The sequence below is a fragment of the Halictus rubicundus genome, chromosome 16 (genome assembly GCF_050948215.1).
Source record: "Halictus rubicundus isolate RS-2024b chromosome 16, iyHalRubi1_principal, whole genome shotgun sequence".
NCBI lineage: Eukaryota > Metazoa > Arthropoda > Insecta > Hymenoptera > Halictidae > Halictus > Halictus rubicundus.
In genome coordinates, this window is record NC_135164.1 from 841509 (window position 1) to 866472 (window position 24964).

The 24964-nt window shown below is 39.6% G+C and overlaps 2 protein-coding genes across 2 annotated transcripts in view; one reads left to right on the plus strand and one right to left on the minus strand.

Moving 5' to 3' along the window:
• LOC143361999 (uncharacterized) overlaps positions 1–24964 on the plus strand; it is a 533154-nt gene that overhangs the window by 183080 nt on the left and 325110 nt on the right. The gene's annotated exons all lie outside the window — the stretch shown is intronic.
• LOC143362096 (uncharacterized) lies at positions 19508–20733 on the minus strand. The gene is made up of 2 exons (XM_076801938.1): positions 19753–20733; positions 19508–19679 (listed from the first exon to the last, which is right to left on the minus strand). The coding sequence occupies exons 1-2, from the start codon at positions 20470–20472 to the stop codon at positions 19644–19646; spliced, it is 756 nt and encodes a 251-aa protein (XP_076658053.1). The 5' UTR covers positions 20473–20733; the 3' UTR covers positions 19508–19643.

The window sequence follows — 24964 nt, forward strand, 5'->3', positions numbered from 1 at the left end:
TTCACCAACATATTCGTGACATTTTTGTAATGAAAATGACATCAAAGATATAATTCCGATGATATTTACTTGTGTAATGTACGATTAAAGTTTCGGACGCCAAGAAGAACAGCGTATGGGAAAGAAAGAAACACAGAGAGTCGAAGCGTTCGAGAAAGATGAAAGACTAGCCTGAAGTCAGGCCTTTCAATCAAAACTTAAACTTTTTTATTAGTAATTATTTTTTTACCAGACTTTCACCAATATATTTGTGGAATTTTTCTGATTAAAATGATACCAAATACGATATCATACGGATCATATTTACACTAATTTTCCATTAATATAATTGTAATGGAAAGTAACTTTCATCTCTTATTACACAAGTAAATATCATCGGAATTATATCATATAATTGGTGAAAGTCCCATAAAAAATAATGAAAAATAAAGAAGTTTTGTAATTGGATTAGTAGTGGTCTTCTGCACTCCTCGGCGGTGATGCTCTCTAGCTTCGCTATCCTTTTCTACGTGCAACATTGTATCGGAGAAAGACATTTTCTCAGCCTTCTTGTTCCTATCCGTCTATATGTCCCGGGTTTGGGATCCAGCGTACACTGTGTATTTCAAATGCAACGTTCAGCGAGAACCACAGATTTCGTTTAATTGTCCCTCGCCAGAACCGCGCAAGGGACTTATGTCGGGAATTCACTGTACCTTGTCATTTTGTATTTAATCATGTCATTGAATGTAGAATACTTCTGTAATTTGTACTTAAGAGCTTTAGATAAAATTCAGAGCTCAATGGTTGAAATATTTATGTTCAACTACACAGCGAACTGTACAAGGTCTGTCCGAAAACTATGGTTTTTTGTGTTATGCCCGAAGAAAGGGATAATCTTGGTCAATGATGAGGATGTCCCTTTCTATGTTCTTCTGTTTGGAAGCCACAATCTTCTTCCAGCGACCTTACCACTTGCGGAAGCAATTTCTAAAATTCATCTTTCGGAATTGTCTAAAGCTGCCTCGTCGCATTTCGTTTAATGTCTTCTACGTCCTCAAATCTTCGTCCTTTTAGAGAATTTTTCAATTTGGGGAACAGTAAAAATTTCAGGGAAGCTAACGGAGGCTAACTAAGTTGCACAATGCCGCGTTTCACCAGGAATTGCTGAATAACTTGCGATGAATGGGTAGGTAATAGTTTGCTCGGCACGTTCAGGTCTCCCCGAAGTTAGCCTTCCACTTTTAGAACTAAATAATTTCGACAGATGTGCTGAATTGTGCTAATTTTTTGCTTCATTATGCTCGAATAACTATAATAACAAAAATGCAATAAAAAATAGAGGAATACGATTTTTAGAATAGCCCTCCACTTTACAGTTTTTGCAATTTTCTCTACAGAGGATTCCCATTGCAAGTCAGTGCCAGCTTCGCGATGGGAGTCAGTGGAACTACCCACACCACCGCGGGGCATATCCCCACTTTCGAGCTTTGCTTCCGTTCCTACGTGCAACATTGTGTCGGAGAAAGACATTTGCTCAGCCTTCTTGTCACTATCCGTCAGTAGTCATAAGTTTATGACTTAGAGACGGCTAGTGACTCTTGGGATTCCAGCGTGCACTGTGTATTTCAAATGCAACGTTCAGCGAGAACCTCAGATTTCGTCTAATTGTCAGTCGTCGGAACCGCGCAACTGACTTATGACGAGAATTCACTGTATTGTGCCACGTTGTGCTAAATTGTGCTAACATTGTGCTAAAGTATTACTTTAAAAAACTAATAAGGAAACACGTTGTGGTAAATAATAACTTTGGACATGCAATTAACCCTATATCTGAGTTATGCTAGCCCGGCACAGTATTGCATATCTGAGTTGTGCTCTTCATATCGTTGTGCTGGGGAAATTAGCAGCTGTCCTGACTTGTACTAGGCTGGCACAACTCAGATATGCAATACTGTCTTTGTCGGATGATCACAAAGTCCAATTTTGGATATAGGATCCAAGAACGAAGGGACGCGGAGAAGAGTAATGTGCCCTTAATATCGACATGCTGGGCAAATCGGCAGTTGTGCTGACTTGCGCTAGGCTAGCACTCAAATATGCAATTATAATATAATATAATTCAACGTTATTTGTACGTCCAAAGCTATTATTTACCACAACTTTTTTCCTCCTTATTTTTTTGAACTAATACTTTAGCACAATGTTAGCACAACTTAGCAAAATTGAGAAAATTGCAAAAAATTAAAAGTGGGGGCTACTCTAAAAATCGTGTTTCTCTATTTCTTTATTTCACATTTTTGATATTACAGTTTTAATATTCGAGTACAATATAGCACAAACCTAGCACAATTTAACACAACTGTTGAAATTACGTAATTTTGAAAGAGGGGGGCTGCCTCCTAGGAGGTAAGGAAATAAATATTTTAAAAAAGTCAGAACAAAAAGAATGATTGTAAAACCATTTTCGTCATCATCGGATGAGGACGATATTTCAACCAAATTTTAAGCGATGATTACTTGAGGTTACAAAATAATAATGTCTCAAATAAATTTCTCAAAAATAAAAAAAATTGAACGGAACAGTGGATATGAATATTATACAAAAAAAAATAGGTAAACTTATTTCTGCTAGAAAATTTGTGGAAATGTAAATATAAAAATCCGTTGCCTATATCAATGCAAAAATGTAATGCCTCCAGTGTATCATAATTATTTCTACAGTGGGTCCCAAAAATGTTGTACTTCCTTGAAGGGACGATTCCTGCGGTCATTTGGCGTAACTTTTTCCTTTGCGAAAATGTTCTTCGCGGCTTTGTTAAGGAGTTATTAATGAAAAACACGCACCAATCAGAGAGCGGTTTTTTGCACGTCATTTAGTAAATCAACGCTTCCAATTGTTCAAAGAAAAGTCAAGCTGTTTGGCCCAATTCTTAAAAAATTATTCTGATTTGAAGTGCCTTCGAATACTTTCGTGGGCCACTGTACCTTTCAAGATCAGCGATTGCTAAATATCCAAGATCATGTAATGCGCTTAGCCGTTTTCTTAAAAAACATAGATATATGTCACAAAATATAAGCAAATCGTCTTGTTATGTCATATGTATCAATGCTATGTGCCATTGCTATAATTATAAATGATGTGAACCTTAAGTAAAACTTTTGTCAATATTATGTAAATACCAAATGTGGTCGCTAATGATCCTAATGTTAATGCGACCTTTGTAAATAATAAGAAAAGACTTGGTAATACAATTTATAACAAATACCTCGCACGTTTTTTAACAAACCATTCAAAAGAAAATCTTATTATTTTCAAACGACAAATCGCTCACACTCCCACAATGTATGTATACATTGTAAAATCCAGTAAAATTCACAACAAAAATTTCATGGGATTTTTTGCAAAAAATATCCAAAGTCGCACGTGTTCCCGCGGCTTATAGGTAGGCGTAAACATAGGCTTCGTTTCCGCAAAGGATTCCGGAAACGCTTGAAATTACGTAACCATATTATGCTCGATCACGCAATTAAAGCGACTCGCACTATAAAGGTGCATAAAAGACGAGGAATGATCGCCGGTAGAAGATAACTCACAGAGCCTTTCGGTATCCTAAGCCCTTCGGCGGCGTTCTAAGCGGCGTCTGATCTCGAACGGGGCTCGAGCGCGCTTCTATACGCGCAAACTTAATTAACTCGACGCGTCTGAAAGTACCGGGCGCAGCTTTTTTCCAGATAGCGCACCGTGAGAGAACTACGAGGCTTGAACCCCTGCCTCTTCTCCTACGTAATAACCGCGATCCGGTAGAATTCAGTGGTTCTCACCTGAGGCGGAATGATCGCCGTTTCCGAAAGTGCGACGACCTCGGGACACAGAAGAGGCTCGGTCCCGGCCTGGTCACGAACATTTCAAATTGGTCGTAGAAATACCGCCTGCGGCCGATGGAATTTATTTCCAACCGGACAAGAATCTCGAATGTACCTGCCCGTTGTCGGACAATGTCGAATCGCTGCGCTGCACTATTAGGGTCTCGAACGTGCTCAAAACTATTTCCAGGTAACCAAAAGAGTTTTTTAGAGATGATCGACACGACAACTTGGAGCGTAATGTTGTAGGATTTTTTCCTTTCCACTGAATAATTTTTAACGCTACTGCATAGTTTCGAAAGGCATAACCCACAAGTTGCACTAATGGGCAAAATTATAAAATAACTTGACGATATTGAACAGTGTAGTGTACAGAATATAAAACAAGATCATATACAGGGTGTCCCACTAACTCTGTTACAAGGCGATATCTCCGCTATTTTTTGTGTTATGCAAAATATCAAAAGAACAAACTATTTTGGTTCAAGAGGGCACATATTATGCTTATCAAGAGGGCACATATTCATCGAGATAATTTCTTTTCCAGATTTCAAGGTCATCGATGGTTTCTTTTGGTACATATGTATGTAACTACACATTTTTATTATCATGACGCGATCAAGTCGAGACCAAAACGAAGCCAATGACCTACGCGTGATCTTGAGTAGCAAAAATGTACAAAATTTTTGGACTTGATGTGAACAATGAAATAGCTACAACAGAGAGATTTGCGAAGAATTCATTTCTGTTGACTTCTAAATATTTGTTAATTCGATTACGAAAATTTGTGGCATTACAGCAGTATTATAATAAATTTTTCTTCGCAAATCTCTCTGTTGTAGCTATTTTATTGTTCGCATAAAATTTGTAAATTTTGCTACTCAAGATCGTGCGAAGGTCATGACATTTTAAGTCATTGGCTTCGTATTGAGCTCGACTATCGCGTCAATGTCATAAAAATATGTGGTTAAAACAGTTATTTCCACCATACTATGTGTCCCCTCGAACCACACAGATTGCCTTTTTAACGTTTCACGTAACATAAAAAATAGTGGATATCCTATCTTCGTAAATCATTCCACTCAATTCGTCCAACACGTTTTTTATAATATTAATATTTTTTAAAATTGATGTTTTTAATTTTTTAATATTTTTAGTCATTATTTGTGCAAACAGTTGTATCCCCTTGCTGAAATATGAAAATTTCTTCAGTTATTCTGATGACAAAATTCTGAATTTGATCTTTATTTAATTTTAAAAAACTGGTAGGAACTCCTGTACGTCCATCAATAATTTTAATTTCAGACTTTCGTGGTAAGGAATCCTGCTACTATCGTTACAGTGCTTCCATCCTACTGTAAGTTAGCACCTTATTTTAATCAGCCAGCATTAATGCTTTTCTGTTACAAGTGCTCTTTATTGGCGAGCAAAAAAAAAAAAAATATTTGCATGGCCTTATGACTGGACGATCGTCGTTAATGTAACGAAAATTCCGTAACAATATAAAATAAAGTGTAATATACCGACGAGTGTATGAATAGTGCGGATTCTTTAGAATGTATTCGAAAATAAATTCAGAATTGTGTCAGTAAAATAACTGGAGAGCACTTCATTTTAGCATGAGATAACAGGCATGGTCATACAATAAGAATATTAAAAATATAGTTTTAAACTGCAAACATACCGATTACAAATTCTCCAACATATTATACTATTGACATTTAGAGAATGACATAATAATATTGACGAGTTTAAAGGAGCAGTTTTACTTGCATAGATTTGGGTTAGAGTTGTATTCACAAATAAAATTCATTAAGATAGTACATAAAAAGGAAGATGTAGCCATTCCTAGTAATAAACATTATTAATATTTCTCTTTTAAATATATTGTGTAGAACACTATATTCGGGAATAGCAGCTTGTAATTCTGTTCAAGTAAAACACTATTGTTTTTGTTCAAATACAAAATTTCTGATATTTTTCGTTTAATTTATGAAGGTGTTAGCAGAATTGGGCATTATTTAGATAAAAAATTATTTAAATAACGATTCGAATAAAAGATACTTTATCTTTATTCGTTATTCGAAGGTTCGAATAAAAAAAGTATCTTTATTCGACGAGTATCGGATAAATAATTTTATTCGACGAGAATTTATCCGACGAATAAAGATAATTTTTTTTATTCGAAGCGGATTTATTCGAACTTCGAATAATTTTTTCATCTTTTATCTGTATCTTTTATTCGAAGGCTTCGAATAAATCTTCGAATAACTTTTGCCGAGCGCCGAGCTTCAAAGACCCAGCGACAACAGACGACATACAATGTAAGCGGATGGAGAATCGCGCACGTATGAAAGTTTAAACTTATAGATTTTTCAACATATCCTCACAAAATTGTGACGAGCGAATGGAGGGGATTTTCCTGATGAAAATGAGGTCAAATTCGAGTGTAATCGAACAAGTTTCACTGATACGTAATGTTACGATAAAAATTACAATCTCATTAAAGACAGTTCAAATGATGTCGTGTTTGGACTCATTTTGATCGGGATAAGCTCTACAACTCATTCGTCTTAACAATATTGTTCTGATTAAAAACATACAAGCATAAATTGCCAATAATGCGCGATTCGTCCACGAAAACTATACCCTCCTAGCGGATGCCCGATTTTGTATTGGGTTCTTCCGTATCCTAGCAGCTCCCTGGTTTCGCAACAGGTGCGTCTGTGAGTTATCCACCTCCTAGCGGATTCCCAGTTTCGCATTTGGTTCATCCGCGCTCTTATACAACCTCCTAGCAGTACCTCTGTTTCGTATCGGGTTTGCCGCGTGTCTCTCCTAGTGACTCCCCGATTTCGCATTGGGTGCGTTCTCGACGTCACTTATTCTAGCGGCTCCCCGATTTCGCATTGAGTGCGTCCGCGTACCTAACTAACAAATTGATACCATATTCCTGGGGTAACAACCCCCTCGCCGGCCTCTCGCCTTGCTCGCAACCCTGGCTCGTAACATTCTAATGAAAATCGTACCAAATATGATATAATTCCGATGATATTTACTTGTGTAATGAACGATGAAAGTTACTTCCCATTACAATTATACTAACGGAAAACACTGTACAATACCAAATTTGATCTGCAATAACTGTTGGATGATTCTCATAGACTTTGTCATTCTAAAACGAAACCCGAAAGCAGAATTGCTCCATCGCGCAATGTTTTCGAAAACCATTGGTTTTTGTAAAAATGCATGATTTTGATAAAAATTGAGGTGTTATGCGAAAACTAAACATGGGAGAAAGTTCAGGTTTGGATCAAAAGACAGAGGGGACTCTCCCCTACATATCCACATAATCAACTACATTTTTATGTACTTCCTAATAGTTGTAAATGCTTGTTAAAGTTTGAAAAAGAACTGACGCAGGTACTTTATATGCTCTATTTTTGTATTTATGTGAAGAATCTTTATGCAGCAGGAATTTACTATACAGGAATGAATTCTACGGACGTTTCTGGTAAAGAAACCATTCACGAGAAGTATTTGATTCCATTAGTATATGAACAGGTTAGAAAAATATTTATTGACAGCTTGTGTGAGATGCGTTCGCGCCACTCGGCCATAGCAGCTTTTCTCGACTCGCCAGGGTCGTCGATGAACGTAGTCGACATTGGTACCATTCAAATATGTCTTCGCTTACTGTGCATAAATTACATACATTTTTTTGTCGTTTTGGGTGCCAATCGTTACAAAAAATTATAAAAATACGAATATAAATGCTTAATAAAGAAAATTAAATAGAAAAACTGACCTATTTTCATGTAAACTTTTTTGCCTTGCTTGACGTTTATACATGGTATTCCCATTTTCACTAATAACTATCCAACAGGAAGCTGCAATCATCACACGCAAGTATTTTCCTTTGTTAAAATATCTTGATGAAAGATTAGTGTAGGAATTATATTTCTGCATTTTGACTTTAAAACAATTGCACCACAAATAAAACGAAAAGAAACCGGCAGATTTATACACTTTCGCGACATTATATTATATAAAATAATATGTATAAATAAATATGTACAACCGAGAACAAAAATAAATGGACAGTTAGTGGAAACAGGCAAAAATGAAGTTTATCGAATTCACATGACTGTTATAAATTTAAGTTTTATGTATTATACCCGACGTAAACAACGCGCAATCTTTGCTGAAACACGTAAGTTTTAAACTTCCACATTTCATCCGCTTCAACATGATTATTCTTGCTCAAGGTCATTTCAAGGTCAAAAAGGTGGTATCCACTAAATTCAGTTTTGTATTGTCTATCATGCTATCATAAAAAAATATACTATTCCATAAAAAAACATCGGTGACCTTGAAATTTCATTAAAAAACACGACATAAAAAATTTTTTTCTTCGCCATTAAAATGACTCCCTGCAATAGTGTCACTTTGTCCTCTGAAGTGTTCTGATAGGACTGTAAATACGAAAGATATTTAGGTGTTCCCATTTATGTGGGACACCCTGTATAGCCTTATAGTGTATAGAATATTTAGTGAATAATTGAAGTTTATATTTACACCTTTGTGTAAACACGCCGTACCATAACGAAAATGACAGCTATTTATCAGGAGACAAAAATATGTGGACACTCAATGAAATGCGTAATAAATTGAACACACAACAAAATTAATACTTGGTATTGCTGACTTTTGCTTGTATTACTGCTTTCAGTCGTCGAGGAATACTTGGAATTAACTTTTCAATATAATCGTTACAAATTTTTTCATATTCAGACTGTAACCTTTTGAAAAAATTGACCTTATTATTTCGCTATCCCAATGGAACTTTTCCGTCCAGTAAATTCCATAAGTTCTCGATAGGATTCAAGTTAGTGCTCTGGGCCGGCCATTCAAGCAATTTAATATTGGAATCCTTAAAAAATTGTTTAGTTTTTTTAGTAGTGTGCTTAGGGTCAATGTCTTATTGAAAAACAAATTCGTCGTCGCAACACATTTTTACCACTGCTTTTTCTAAATTTTCATTTAGTATGTTAATATACTTATCTGCATTCATAATTCCGTCAATTTGTACTAACGTATCAATTCCGTTTCGCGAGAAACACCCCCACACCATTAATGATATTCTTGTGGATGTAATAAATAATCTTTTATACGCTACATTTTTTTTCTTCAGACTTTGTGGTTCTTTTTTAATTGCCGCAACTCAAATTTACTTTCGTCGCTCCAAATTATATTTTTCCAGAATACTAGTGGCATATTTACATATGTTTTTGCAAACGCTAAACGTTTTTTCATATTTCTTTTATCAATACGTGGCTTACGTCTAGCCTCGCAGCATCTTAAACCAGCTTCATGCAGCCTTCGTTTTATTATTTTGTTGAAAAATTTACTTCCACTATTTCTGCAATACTTCTTGCTGCAATCGTTGGATCTTTTCGACTTGTACGAAAAATTCGACGGTCTTCTTGCATGGTAGTACATACAGCGTTTGCACCCACGACTTAAATTTTTCGCAGTCTTATGTACTAAACATTGTTTATAAATTTTTCCTATTGCACTTTTAAATACGTTGCATTTCCCAGTTATTACGCAGTGCTTAATTTCTTACAGCAGTCCGATACAATTAAAAACGTACGGCGTGTTTACACGAAGATGTAACTATGAATTTCAATTATTCGTTAAATAATCTATACACTATAAGGATATATAATAAATAAAAGTTAAGTTTATAACAGTAATGTTAATTCGATTAAATTTCATTTTTACCCATTTCCACTAACTGTCCACTTATTCTTGTCCCCTACTGTATATACACAGGGTGGCCCACATAACTCTGAACAGCTCAATATTTCGAAAACTATGCCATCGATTTTAAAGTTCTTAGCCTTAAATTGCATGGAACTGAAGGGCCTTTCTGACTACATAAACGTGGAGTGGCCTCCCTTCCTCTTTAACGGGGGAGGGGAGGTACCTTTGTAATTTTAAATGGAACCCCCTATAAAATGTTACATATTTAGATTCTACCGGAAAAAATAAGTCAATTTTGTCTGAAACATTTTTTTGTCAGATACTTCCATGATGAGATATAACAGTTTGAAGTTTCGAGTTGTAGGTACTTGAAGCGCTTGGAAATAGCGTTATGGAATTATACGCGCTTGAGTCCTTTGCTTATTCGTGAAGAAATAAAATGTACTTTAAATTAAATGTTCAAAATGTCCACCACGGGCTTGTAAACATTTATTTACTCGAAACATCAAAGTTGTTCTAACATTTTTTAACATTTCGGGAGTCACTGAAGCGCAAGCGTCACGTATTCTTTGTTTCGTGGCCGAGTGGCGCGAACGCGTCTCACACAAGCAGTCAATGAATATTTTTCTAACCTGCGTTCGTAGAATTCATTCCTGTATAGTAAATTTCTGCTGCATAAAGGATTCTTCACATAAATACAAAAATAGAGCATGTAAAGTACCTGCGTCAATTCTTTTTCAAACTTTAACAAGTATTTACAACTATTAGGAAGTACGTAAAAATATAGTTGATTATGTGGATATGTAGAGGAGAGTCCTCTCTGTCTTTTGACTCAAACCTAAACTTTCTCTTATGTTTAGTTTTCGCATAACACCTCATTTTTTATCAGAATCGTGCATTTTTACAAAAACGAATGGTTTTCGAAAACGTTGCGTAATAGAGCAATTCTGCTTTCGGGTTTGGTGTTAGAATGACAAAGTCTATAAGAATCATCCAACAGTTATTGCAGATCATGAAAAAGGTTCTATTTTGTTGGACTGTGAAATTAGTGTACATATGATCCGAATTGTTTGGTATCACTTTAATCAGAAAAATTCCACAAATATATTGGTGAAAGTCTCACAAAAAATAATTAATGATAAAAAAGTTCAAGTTTTGATTTAAAGGCCTGACCTCAGGCCAGTATTTAATCTTTCCCGAACACTTCTACTCTCTGTGTCCCTTTCTTTCCCATACGCCGTTCTTCTTTTTGTTCGAAACTTTAATCGTTCATTATACAAGTAAATACCATCGGAATTATATCGGTATCAATTTCATTAGAAAAATGCTACGAATATGTTGGTGAAAGTCCCATAAAAAATAATAACGAATAAAGAAGTTTTGTTATTATCATAGATTAGTAGTAGTCCTCGACCTATATTATGTTATACTCCTCGGCGGCGGCGACTCTCGAGCTTCTTGGCCCTTCACGGGGTATATCCCGCGGTGGTGTGGGTAGTTCCAGGGACCTTTAAACGCTAGACTTGTAGCGACTTATATCGGGAATTTACTATATTTGTCGGTCGATGTATTCAATTAAAGTACTTAAGGATATATTTAAGTTACTATGAGAGCGAACGTAACACACTAGAAACAAAGCTTCCTAATGGAAAGTACTGTTTTCCTCTTTGTATTAGTTCCTTCTTACGTAAACCTGATATGGAAGGCCTGAAAATAATTTACAATTTTCTCAAACAATGTTCCGTAAGAATGTAGAGTCAGTCGAACACTTATGTAATGTAAAAATATTCTATTTGCGAAAGAAATCAGTTGGTTTAAATCAATAATAAATAAATAAATTAATTAATTTTCGACATAAGAACCTTAATACCTTTTTTTGAAGAGAATACAAAGATGCATTGATTTGCATAAAAGAATGATATGTTTTCATAACAAAAATTGTAGTTACCTTTTTAGTTTTTATTGAATAAAAGCTTTTATGCAAATTTTTCATTAACATAATTTATTGTTAGCTGAACACTGAATAACTCTTGCTGGAATTATTTTTACAATATATTACGTAATAATAAAAAATAATATGATAGATCAAATATAAAAAAAAACGTTTTATTGTAAAGCTATGTAAGAAATAACAAATACACCCGACAAACTAAAATTATTTGATTAGTATGTTTAAATATTTTATATTACGTTCCGCATTGTGTTTAGAGCAGTGATTCGCAACCTTATTACCATAAGGGGCACCTCGAATTTATGACTCGAAGCTTATGACAAAGGGCACTTTATCTTAATTTGAACAAAGGGACAGTTGTAACAGTAAAATGCATTTAGGCAATGCTATTTATTTTACATAAATTTTTACATGACTTTATAACTATAATACACAAAATGTAAAAAAAAAGATACAAACAAAATATACAAAAAAAATAATATTAAGTTGTACTTATTGGTTCTGGGACAGTAGAAATAAATTCGCAACTAATATTTTACTTATATTACTTTAATTGTATATTATTATACACGAGGAAGGCACGTGCATACTTGACGAATGTCTCACCGAGAGTGAGTGTCGAAGACGAAGAATTCACCACGTACAATTTACCGACCTTTTGGATCGTTCTTGTTACGTATGGAGACGTTTCTCCACGTTCATTTCGATTAGAAGTTCTAATCTCTTTTCTGAGAACGAAAAGCGTCCCAACAGGCCCCATGTTTAATGATTGTACTGCGGATGGACGCAGCTGGCACGAAGCATGATTCAGTAACAGCACCGTACGATTTCTTAATATGGATATCTTCAAAACATCCCCTTCTGGAATGTTTTGTCAAGATAGTCTTTGATAGGAAACATCCTGGCTAACCCTTCGTTTTACCCCTTTAAACAAAAGATCCAGCTGCAAACCTTAAACTCACTAGAAACGACAAATACGAGTATGCGACCGTAGAATAAAACAGACACACTTCCCTCTCATTTTTTAGGGTATATAAACCCATTCATTTTCATCCTCTTCGGTTCAGTCGAGAAGCGGTTCAGTAGAGATTCAGGAGTGATTCGGTCGCGGTATAGTAATCGTGCAGTCACGTCGCGTTACACGCGTAAGAGTCAGTTCTAGTGAGATCGGGTAAAAGTCCCTTTTGAATCAAACGTAACCTTATAGAATCCGTTAGTTCGTGTATATTCTATTTGGCTTTCAACAATCGCTCTCCGACCCCGCATTGCCAGTGCGTCAACACCGTGCATCACTAGGTAACAATTTCTCTAATTGTACACTTCTCATATTCACTCGTGACACAAACAATTACACTTGTAACTATTCCAATTCAGAATAAATTGTCTTGTTTGTTAACTCGCGTAATCTACAACCCTTAATTATTGCCTAATATCCTAATCTAATAATTGAACGTTCCCACATGATACAATCTTACCGCTCGGATTGTATCAATTAAAATATATATAAGTTGCAAGGCTTACTAATCTTAAATTCAAATCAACAAAGATTTCAATATTAACTAATAATAGAAACCATATTCAAGGGGTAATAACCCCCTCGTCGGCCTCTCGCGTTGCTCGCAGCCCTGGCTCGTAACATTCTCATAACAAAAACTGTTAGTCATTGGTAAGCGGACGCATCCTGCTTCTATAGAAATTTGGGCGTGACAAAAAGAGAAAAGTAAAAGACAACTTTTGAGCTGGTCTTCGCTTACTTCGTTTACAATATTTGAACGATGTCGGCGATTGTACATCGTGTTTCAAAATAATATGTCGTGACCACTGTAACGTGATTCTGCACTGCTGGATGGATGGAGATCTGTTAAAATAAATGAACCGCAAAATTGACCTTGACCTTGAATCTCAAGATCTTTGTTATTGCATCATCTCAAAGTCTCAAAGGAACTATGGGTCTCAAGTCAACTGTTCTCTTAAAAAACGACTTTAAAGTTTCGTTAACGTAAACGTGGAGGGGATGATTTTACAAGAGAAAAAAGTCGCAAATATGCAATCAATTTTTTTCTTCTTGAGCTTGTACCTCAACCAGTTGCAGGTTCGCTTCACCTTACCTTGTTAAAGTAATTATTTTTGGCGATGGGAGCTTCGCTCCTCCCGGTATATCACGAGGAGGGAAGGGAGGCTAGTGGCGTTCGGTTTCGATATTTCGGCCCCCCGCCCCATTACCATAGCGTGGGTAATGGGGGTGGATTTAGTGGGATACCTACGCTCACATATCCCGCACCTTCCCCTCAGGGTTGGCGGAGAATCCGTAACTTGGTTTACCACCTCGTCAAAGAAAGGTTCGCTTCATCTAATCCTTGTACATTTTCGTCATCATCTCCGTGATGTGGGGCTTTAGGAAATCTTTGGTGTTGTGACGCTTTGCATTTACTTGTGTCTCGACTACGCCCCATACAGAGTGAGGCCACAAATCGGGAGACCAGTGACAATAGAGGTTTTCGTAAAGCCTGATTAATCTTTTCTTTCAATTCGATCACGAATTCCGCACTTCTCTTGCATCAGAACGATTCCTGTGAGCTGTTCGGCATACAGTTAATTCCCACTATTTGTCAGAATTTCTAAATTTCTTGGCTAGATCGTGAACTTACGTCTTTTTGTAGCCAAACCGCGCAATGAATTCCGCGGGCGATTTCCGACGCGGAGTAATTCAACAATAATTAAACGTGATAAATGTCATGGCTGATATATTCCCACTTGTTCACTGATTGGTGGCTTACATAGTGAGTTACTTGTGCACAACTGCTTCGTTTATATTTGCCTTACCTGCATCTTATTTATGGGAGTGCCTGAAAAAATTTCGGATTTATCACGACGGCACTGTATTATTGTCGCGTAGTGAACAACCAGTTCTTCGATAGAGTACATAGGAAGAATATAATGGAGCGTGATAGATCGCGGGAGACATCGATTCATAGCTGACACGTAATTTCCTCAGATTTCACCAGGAATTGCGTAAAAAGCGTCGGGGCACAGTAAGAACAGTTCTGTTCCGGGAAAGAAGCGGTCGATGCCTGTTAGCTCGCGTTTAACACGATCGTACAGATCGAGCCGTGTTTTGCGAGCCAAAGCGCTGCGCGCCGCCGCGCCGTCCGTTCACGACCAAGCTCGATCGATCGGTCATGCTTAACCGAACGTATAATTGATCGTGAGACAACCATGATGAGGAGGAACGTATCATTCGAGCTCGGTGCATCGAGAAATGCCCCGGCAACGCCGACGTCTCCGTGGTGTCGATCTGGGAGGCAACGAGTTCTTGAAATTGACCATTGATTTACCAATCGATCCTCGATCCCCTTCATTGAATAACATCCCCAGACCGCTGCTTTGTATCGCCATCGCTCCGCGCTGAGTAAGGTAATTGCTTTAGCAATCATCCAAGTCGTTAGCACGACGCGACGCTGCTCGACCTCGTGTGAATGTTCGCTTCGATTTTTAAACTTTTGTCAAAGTAACATTGAACGATGTTCGTTTTAAGGAGGCAGCTTTTAGAGACAGGGCTCGCTTTTATTGTATTTTTCAAGAGTAAAGAATCTTAAAAATACTTTCCCAAAATTGAATTTATTCAAATTTCTGACAATTCCAGGAGAACGATTCTTCAGACTAGCGGTGTCAGTACAACAGTTTATTAAGCGCGATTTTCTTGAAACGTACTTTTTTCTCCTAGCAAAGATACAATCTCAAAAACTGCAATACAGTATTTTCTCGATATATAACTACAACACGGGTCTATACAGGGACATATATCGGCTAGAAGATACTATTCTTTGATACACTGTTGAACGTAGAAAGGAACAACAGAACTCGAGTGTCCTCGGTCGCCGAGGAGTGTACACATAGTACGGGTCGGGTGTATCGGTGTGACTAATCTAATAACAAACTTCCTTATTTTTCATTATTTTTTATGGAACTTTTACGAACATATTCGCCGTCTTACCTTGTCCTCTCCCACAGATGCAGCAAAAGTGCTTGCTCCGCGGTAATCTACCGGAATGGAAGGTTTTCGACCCCGCGGTCTCCTCGAAGCTTCGGCCACGCTACCCCGCACAGTGCGGACAAATCGCCTGTTTTCGGCACTTCTCGTAGTTCGGTTATTAATGCATATATAGAGGAAATTTTTTACAGACAATTATATTTTTTTACCCATATAGTTTATAATTTTAACAAAAAAAAAAAATTTTTAGAAAAAAAAATTTATTATTAAAAATTAACAAATTTATTTTTAAAAACTAACAAGTTTAGAACAAAATTAATAATAAATGAACCATATGTAAAATTAACAATAATAAATTTAAACAAATTATAATACTAGTGAATAAAATGAATAAACTCAACAAAATGCTATCCGAGCATGCTGCTGCTGCTTCGCTATCCGAGTCATTCTCAATACTTTGATTGCGACTCAAAATCATTGACTCTCGTGATCTTGCACATTTCGATCTATCCTTACATTCTTATTACTTTTTCAATAGTTATAAAACATATATTAAAAACGAATTAAAAATACATAAAAATGATTGATATATAATTATTGCAAAATTGTATTATGCATAAAAATGGTTATTATATGATTATTATTAACAATTTCCATCCTAATACGCATGTTTTGCAAAAGAAATGTATTTCATATCGTGATATACACGAATATTGAACTTTCCCAGTAAATTCCCCACTGTAATTGTGGCGAACAAATGGAAAAATTTTTTACAAACAAAATTGTTTACAAATGTATACTTATTGTTAATTATTTACAGAAAATGAAATTTAACAATATAACTAATACATTTAACAAGAAAATAACAAATTTTCCACGATAGATCCTAAAGGAAAGGTATGGACATTTCTTAAAAAGTTTATAAAATTGAGAGTCGCAAAAAGTGGCAGCTAAAACTATGAAATTCTTAAACTATAATAAGTAATGTATCCGAATATGCATAAATCTCAGGACATGTTTTGCCGTTTTTGTTTTATGTTAATTTGAAGTTTTATATGCAATTAACAAATAAAACCACCGTTGAAAATTTGTACAAAAAATAAATCTACTTTATTAAATGTATAAAGAATGCATATTCCTTGGTAAGAACTTTCCATTACACAGAATTATTATTGCACACTCATTTACAGTTAATATAACATTTTTCGATTTTTCGATTTTAAATTTGGTTACTAATGCATATGCAATGGTAATTAATCACAAAAAATTAAATTTAACAATAAAATTAATAAGTTGAAAAAAAAGAAATTATTTTTATGCATAAAAAAAATTGTTAAATGATTTTTAAATGAATAATAATATGCATTTCCTGCTAATAAAGAGTTCTGCCAAAGGAAATTTTCGTGCATCGTGAAATAAAAATGTAGTGAGATGTGCCGACTTGTCTGCACTGTGCCCCGGTGCGATTCTTCTGTTACATCGGGTGGTGTTGAGGCACCTTGACGTTATCTCGTCCTTCGTCGCGTTACAGTCTCTCCTTGTAGACACGATGGCGTCCCGACAAGTAGTTCAGGAAATTCTTCGTTTGCGCCTAACTTGTTTTGCTTCGGCGATCCGTTGATGGGCCCTTACGCTGCTTACGAGGACGTCCCCGTCTCCGGATGGATGTTACTGGCGCTGATGGTTCTGCTCGTGCTCCGTTGTAAGGCCTTACCGTTGAGGTGTGGTACACCCCTACGCATACAGGCTAGTCATCACGGGTCTCGATCTCATAGCTGTTGGAACCTACGCGGTGCTTCATCACGTACGGTCCATCTCTCTTTGGTGCGAATTTTGACATGTAATTCCTCTTTCGTCTGCTGAGAGCGTGAGTGGTTACCCACACCAGGTCTCATCTCTCGTATCCAGGGTTGGCCCGGCATCGTTGATCGGCATACTTCTTCCTCTGCTCCTGCTGTCGTTCCTGGTTGTGCTGGGCCATCTGCATCATGTCTGCCAGTGTCAGCAGCTTTGGAGTAATCTCCGGCAAGAAATTTTCCGCTTGGATGATGGTCCTCAAGTCTCGATTGGCGTCATCGGGAGTCCTCAGCTCTTTCCCGAACGTAAGGTAACGTAAGGCTGCTGAGTGCCCGGTCGTCACGCATCTGGCCGAGTTCATTACGAGTCGGATGGTTGGCAGCTCCTTGTCCCACGTAGCGTGATCCCTACCGACGTAGATTCCAAGCTGTGCCTTTAGATCACGGTTCTTTCGTTCCACTGAATTGGCCTCGAAATGATAGACAGGGGTGAAAACCTAATGCAGCCCAAAAAAGTGGGCTACCTGCTGCATAACCCGCTGACGAATTGAGTGCCATTGTCGCTGATTATTCATCGTGGCATCCCAAATCGAAGCATAATTTCGTTGATGAGGACCTCTGCACAACCTTCCGCCGTGGCCTGCTGCAGTGGAAACAGTTCTACCCATCGTGAGGCTGTCTTCCTCGATGAAAATCCATCGATTCTCCTTCGTCGTTGTCGGCAGAGACCCAAAGAGGTCCATGGCGAGCACTTCGAATCTTGGCTGCATCACGGGCGTCTGTAACAAACAAGCTTGTTCTGGTTATTCGCTTTATACCTCTGGCCCTCCACGCAAGCTCGGACGTAGTCTGCGATTTCTCGGCTCATTCCTGGCTAAAAGTATCGACTGATTATTCGGTGTAGCGTACGCTGAGCTCCATAATGACCCGCAGTGGCATCGTCGTGGCACGCTCGAAGAATTTCCTTCCTCTCGTGTGACGTTACAACCAGCTGTGCTTCTTCTATGTCCACATTTGGAGCGTGTCGGTAGAGTACTCCGTTATTGACCAGATATCCCATCGTGGTGCATTTGATCATTTCGTCGTCTCGCGTAGTCAATTCTAGTGCTTCGATTATAGTTTTCAAGGCCTCGTCTTTTAGTTGTTCTTCTCGGGTTACTGCTGGTCGACGGAAATCTCTGTGACCTCCGCTCCGCTTTCTTCGTTCCATGGTTCGCTTGGTAACCTTGACAGCATATTGGCAACGACATTGCAGCGGCCTGGAATATATTGCATATTAGGACAATATGGTTGTAATTACAGTGCCCATCGGGCGAGACGTCCGCTGGGAGAACGCAAAGACATCAGCCATTTCAGGGGTTGATGGTCCGTGGCGATAGTGACAGAACTTTTCAACAATGGGATGTTCCGTTTCCTTCTCGCCCTGTAACAGAACCGCTCCTATGACATAGAGGCTGGCATCGGTGCGTATGATGAATGGCTGGTTCTCGTCGGCTTATCGCAGGATTGGCGGGCTCGTAAGGACTCCTTTCAGGTGCTCGAAGACTTACTGTTGTCCTCTCACAGGTTGACTTTTTCTTCGTTAGTTGCGTCAAAGGTTGGGAAACTGTGGCGAAAATTTGTACAAATCGCCTGTACCATGAACAGGTTTGTAAAAAGCATACAATTTGTTTCATGTTCGCCGGTGTAGGCATGCATTGGATAGCCTTGACCTTCTCCAAATCGGGATGTATACCTTCCGCTGTTAGTACGTGCCCAAGGTATTTGATTTTTGGGCATCCGAAACGACATTTCTGCCGATTCATTCTGAGATCAAATTGACGAAGCCTGTTGAAAACTGCTCTCAAGTTCTCGGGGTGCTCCTTGAAGTCGGTGGAGAGTACCAATATATCGTCCAGAGAAACGAGAATATTACGACTTCCCAAACCAGCTCTCATCCGGTCTATGAGGCGTTGAAAGGTAGCCGGTGCGTTCTTCGATCCAAGCGGCATCCATTTGAACCAGAAAATTTTGAAAGGCGCTATGAAAGCAGTCTTGTTTTGGTCTTCGTTTCGTACGCCAATCTACCAATAGCCTGATTGGTAACGGCGATGAGCTTGCTATTGTCCACGCAAACCCGAATACTGCCCCCCTCTTTGGACACCAGAACTGCGGGTGGGGCCCATGGTGATTCGCATTCCTCGATGATTTCTGCTTTGATCATTTTTTTCTATCTCTGTGCGCAGCAATTCCCTCTTGGCAGGTAGTATGCGGTACGGTGGCACAACGATTAGAGCGTGGTCCCCGGTGTCTATTCGATGGACAACCTCCGTTGTCGGTGATGCTTCTGTTTGAAATAAGTCGGCATGTTCTTTCAATAATTTTAAGAGTTCTCGCTTTTCGTCTGGTGAGGTACTTACCGCCTCGTCCTTCCTAATTTCTCCGATGTCGATGGTAGAGATGTTCATCCTCATTTCGAACTTTCGAATGCATCGCTCGAACAAAGAGTCGATGTTTGGCCAAAGGGCGTTCGACATTGGCTCCTCCACCTCGGTTTCCTCGCGTAGGAATGCCTGGAGTCCCTGCGTGTATTCGTGGATCGGGCTCAGACATCCCGGTGGACGTTTCGCGAACTCCTGGATCTCACGAATCAGATCTGCCTTCAAGGATGATAGAGGAACACCAGTCTCCCTCTTGCCGAAAGGTGCATTCCCGACCGGAACTTCTCCCTGGAAGTTGTGTAGCTGTTTCGGTACGTCTACGAAGTGCCGTGTCCGCGGCGGAACGTTCAATATGAGTCCAGCGTCTTCGATGAAGTCGACGCCAAGTAAGGTTCGGGTGTCCTTTCCTTCCGGTAGGACGACGAAGATGGTCCAAAGGCGGCGACCACGAAGTTCTATTTCCATCCGAGCGACCTTGACACCCTGAATGAGCGCATTTCCGTCTGCCAATGCGACTTCCATGCTTTGTTTTTCAAAAACGTGACCCTTTTTCTCCAGCAGAAAGTACAAGCTTTGGCTTGCAACGCCGCACTTCGCTCCCGTATCGAAGAAGGCCTCCGTCGTGGTTGCATCGTTGCATTTACTGTGCAAAATACTGCGGACGTAGGTGGTTTGGTCGCCTTCGCGCAGTCTGGACATTTGCCGCGTACAACTCCCGGTTTACCGCATCCGTAGCATTGCAACGGAGTGCGACTTCCTGGGGACTGTGCGAATCCAGGCTGTAGTATGGTTGCGGCGGTCGTCGGCTTCGGTCCTGATACATTGTTTTTTCGGAAATGACATTCAACGGCGGCGTGTCCTGGGCGGCGGCAAATATTGCAGTGCCGCTGGTCCCTGGGATATGGTTCAACAAATATTTCCTCCGTCCGACGGTGATGTGTTGTTGGTGGCTGTCGCTGTTTCCTCTAGGCCTCCCTCTCGAGGTTTTAGGATATAGGGGTAGATATTGAAGGTTACAACTCGTACTGGTATTAAATGATTTAATGTAACGAAGGTGTTGGTGAGAAAACGCTACAACGTCACGCGGAATCAACAGGTCGGAAACGTAACGCGATGTGTCTACGCCGAACATTCGTAGCTTTCTGCACTTCTGCTTCCTGAGAGCGCGTTAATAAGGTCCCCGAATACCGTTAAAATAAGCGAAGGTTCTCCACCCCCACAAGGGCATGGAGAAAGTTTCCTCCCCCAAAACAACTGCATCAGGGGACTTCACTCTTAAGGATACTGTAACGGTCGGACCGAGGTTCTGGCAATCGTCACTTAAATGACCAGGCCCTCAACCCGACCTCCCATAGTACGCACTTGAGAAGAATGGAATTTTCGCGTCCGAAAATTCCCACGTTCCCACGCACCATGGTTGCTACAAGGTCTTCTACTTTTCGGGCACGCTTGATTAGCTCGGTGACCGTTTTTACCAATTCCCGGGGTATCTTTTCCCGGAGCGAAAGACGTAGGAGACCGTATATCATACCTATCTGGACCGTCTCCATATGCGAGTTTGTGCAATTCCGCCAACTAGGCCCGTTTCCGGCTAATGAAGAAATCTGTTGGGGTATTTGCGTCCTATGTAGTTCAGAACAACTCCGTAGACACCTGATGCGAGGGACATCGAGGTGTAAAGGTTGTCTTTATTGTCTCCAAAGCTTCCTTCCATGACGAGACGGATCTTTTCATACCACGCCACCAGACAGCTGCGTGTCCCTCGAAGAGCAGTGGAAGCCCTTTTAATGCGTTTTCATCGCTGATATTCTCGATATTGTAAGGATGTCGAGGATCTTAGAATGCGATTTCATAAACTAGTTTATTCCAGAAAAATACAAGAACTAGAGGTTACCCTCGTGCGCGCAACGACAACGTTGGCTTCTTCTCCGCTCTACACTTTTAACTGTTTTTGCAGTGTAGGCGGTTACATTTCGGAAGCCAATCACGGGTGCCTTAATTCTAAAGTACGCCCTCCGAGAGGCGACAGGGTGAGGGAAACCGACCAGTTTATTAGGGTACCCTCGCCCCGAATCCTCGTCGCCTACCTAGGGCCCTTAACATTACGCATTTGGTCCGCAGATGTCTTACGGTACGTCAACGGCTATTGAGACCTTTAGCTAAAATATGAAGTCTCTAATAAATCATCATAAAACATAAAGTTCCGCTAAATCTCAAAAATAGCCTGAAGTCACGTCCGCACCGTAATCATAAACTGCGCCCTTGGCCGGCCTATGGTTGCGGCCCGCATGGGTCGCGGTCGCTCGAATTCCTTACAATATCTTTAAATATCGAGATAGCAGGGATGAACGCCCTGAATTTCATATAGTCACGACAGCCGTCGCGTCGTAGCGTTCTCTACACCTCGTAAAGCTTCTTTGACAAACAGATGGTTCATCATGTAATGATCCCAGGAGTTATGCGAACTGGCTCGGAGAAAACTGGACCGTTGGATTGAGACTCAGGTCAGGATTGGAGGTGGAGTTGGAGTTCTGGTGGTGAGCCTCGGCCTGCACATTAGGCGCCAACATTTTGTAATGTAAGGACTGCGGTGGAAGGTTCGTAATAACAGGAATTGGAATATCTGGGGGGGGGGGAGAGAGAGAGGGAGAGAGAGAGAGAGAGAGAGAGAGAGAGAGAGAGAGAGAGAGAGGAGAGGGAGAGGGAGAGGGAGAGGGAGAGGGAGAGGGAGAGGGAGAGGGAGAGGGAGAGGGAGAGGGAGAGGGAGAGGGAGAGGGAGAGGGAGAGGGAGAGGGAGAGGGAGAGAGGGAGAGAGGGAGGGAGAGGGAGAGGGAGAGGGAGAGGGAGAGGGAGAGGGAGAGGGAGAGGGAGAGGGAGAGGGAGAGGGAGAGGGAGAGGGAGAGGGAGAGGGAGAGGGAGAGGGAGAGGGAGAGGGAGAGGGAGAGGGAGAGGGAGAGGGAGAGGGAGAGGGAGAGGGAGAGGGAGAGGGAGAGGGAGAGGGAGAGGGAGAGGGAGAGGGAGAGGGAGAGGGAGAGGGAGAGGGAGAGGGGAGAGGGAGAGGGAGAGGGAGAGGGAGAGGGAGAGGGAGAGGGAGAGGGAGAGGGAGAGAGAGAGAGAGAGAGAGAGAGAGCAACGAATTGTTTAAGAAATGATTTTATATATACAGGGTGGTCCTCTTAAGTAAGGTCACCTAACTATCTCTTCAGGTTATTGTGATGGAACAAATATTTGTTACGTAATGTGCATGGTGTCAATGGACCAAATATCTGGCAAGAATGTTTTTTTCAGAAGGTAACTTTCATCGGTGTTTTTTTTTATACATAACTACATTTTTTTTTATTACATCGTGTAACTATCGAAAAATACATCCAGATATGTATAATAACATAACCTTCAAATGACCTTGATCTTCGAAAATTGAAGTTTTACCTAGAACTGATGTCGAATATCTGCGGCCACGAGTCCTGAACGTGTGGATGCAAAAGGGCCATATTCAGCGATATTCCGGAATAAACTTAAACATATTTAAACTTAATTCGTACCAAGATATTCTCAAGGTGACAATCTTATATTATAACATAAGATTGAGTAAACGTCAAATCTTGCGTAATTCAGATATTAGTCAGAGTAGTGTCGTGCGTATTTTTCAGTTTCACACAAAAAATATACGCTACTGAGCGTAACACAATCCTTATTGACATCGTGAAAGCGACCATCCACGTCGGTGGAATGTTAATGTCTAGTGCGGCATTTTTTAAACCATTAATATTAATGTTCATATGTATCTGCAGATATAATATAGGGCCCAATTAGGGGCCCAGAAATGTTGGACTTCTTTTTATATAATCCTATCGATTTTGGCGAGAAAATGCCAAAAATCCAAGTCTTATCGTTAGGAATTCACTGGTTCAAAAGTTATGCGTGTTTAAAGTTGAGCGATTTTAAGTGGTTTTGACAGGTAAAGGCGCCGCCATGCTCACCGTCGCGGGTCGTCTAACCAACGGAGCCGCTAGGTGGAACCACAAGCACGCGGTGATATCGATAACGTAAATGCAAGCATAGTCGGGCCGGCCCTCTCCACCCCCAACCCCCTCCCACGCGAACCTAACTCCGACCAACCTTCTTGCGGCACCGCTCATTGAACGATGTTTGAGTACATACCAATATGGCGGTGCCCTTACTTGTCAAAAACGCTTGAAATCGACCAACCTTCAGCACGTATAACTTTGGAACCAGAGAGTGCCTAACGTTAAAACTTGGATTTTTGATAATTTCTCTTCAAAATGGTGAGACTACAGTAAGGAGCGAAACTGATTACACACTATTTGAAACAACATAACTTTTTTAAAATTAGATCAAATGACTTGAATGTTATTGAGAAGTTAGAAGGATTAGTTTATTAGACGAGGTCTAAAAAATTATTGAAAAAAATTTGAATTGGTCGGAATCGCAAAAGAAATAGTAAAAGTTGGTTTTTTCAGCTTTTTTATCTGAGCCTATATTGAAAATTTAAAAAATGTGTTCTATTGACTCGAATAAATTATATTCATGCTGAAAATTTCATGGATATTGGTTACTTCGTTTACGAGTTATAAACGATTAAAAGTGCGATTTTTAGTCGAAAATTGTGAAAAATGGTAATTTTCCCAATTTTAATCGTTTATAACTCGTAAACCAATATCCACGTAACCAATATCGGTGAAATTTTCAGCATGGATATAATTTATTCGAGCGAATCAAACACTTCCACTTTTAATAATACTGTATATAAAAGAAAGTCCAAAACTTGTGATTCCCTAAGGTGAAGTTTAGCCATAACCATTTGTGTTTATTTATTCCAGAATATCTAATTTGTAGAAAGCGAAAGACAGCAGCCATAGAATATGAACCAAGGCCAAAGCTTCCCATGACCAATCCGCAGAATTTTTTGAAGAACCTAATATTCAAAACAATATTGCTTTGTGAATATTTGGATGGGTCTAATTTATGGCTGCCTTGAATCGTTGATTTTTATTATTGTTCGGGATTCGAATTCTGGAGTTGCCGGCCGTTACGACAACCGTCGAGCGTTCGCTCCAGTTTCCTTTTTTTTCCTAATGTGTACCGAGTCGCGTAGCGATCGCTCGTTACCGTTGGGCGAGGTCGCATAATATTTGTCAGAGTTCATTGCCGGTAAACCTCCTCTATTCAA

Excerpts from the sequence above, each read along its gene's own strand:
- LOC143362096 (XM_076801938.1), bottom strand. The coding sequence starts at position 20,472 with ATGTCCAGACTGCGCGAAGGCGACCAAACCACCTACGTCCGCAGTATT. Across the intron at positions 19,680-19,752 it reads AAATTAGGAAGGACGAGGCG|AAGCATCACCGACAACGGAG; the intron begins GTAAGTACCTCA and ends TATTTCAAACAG.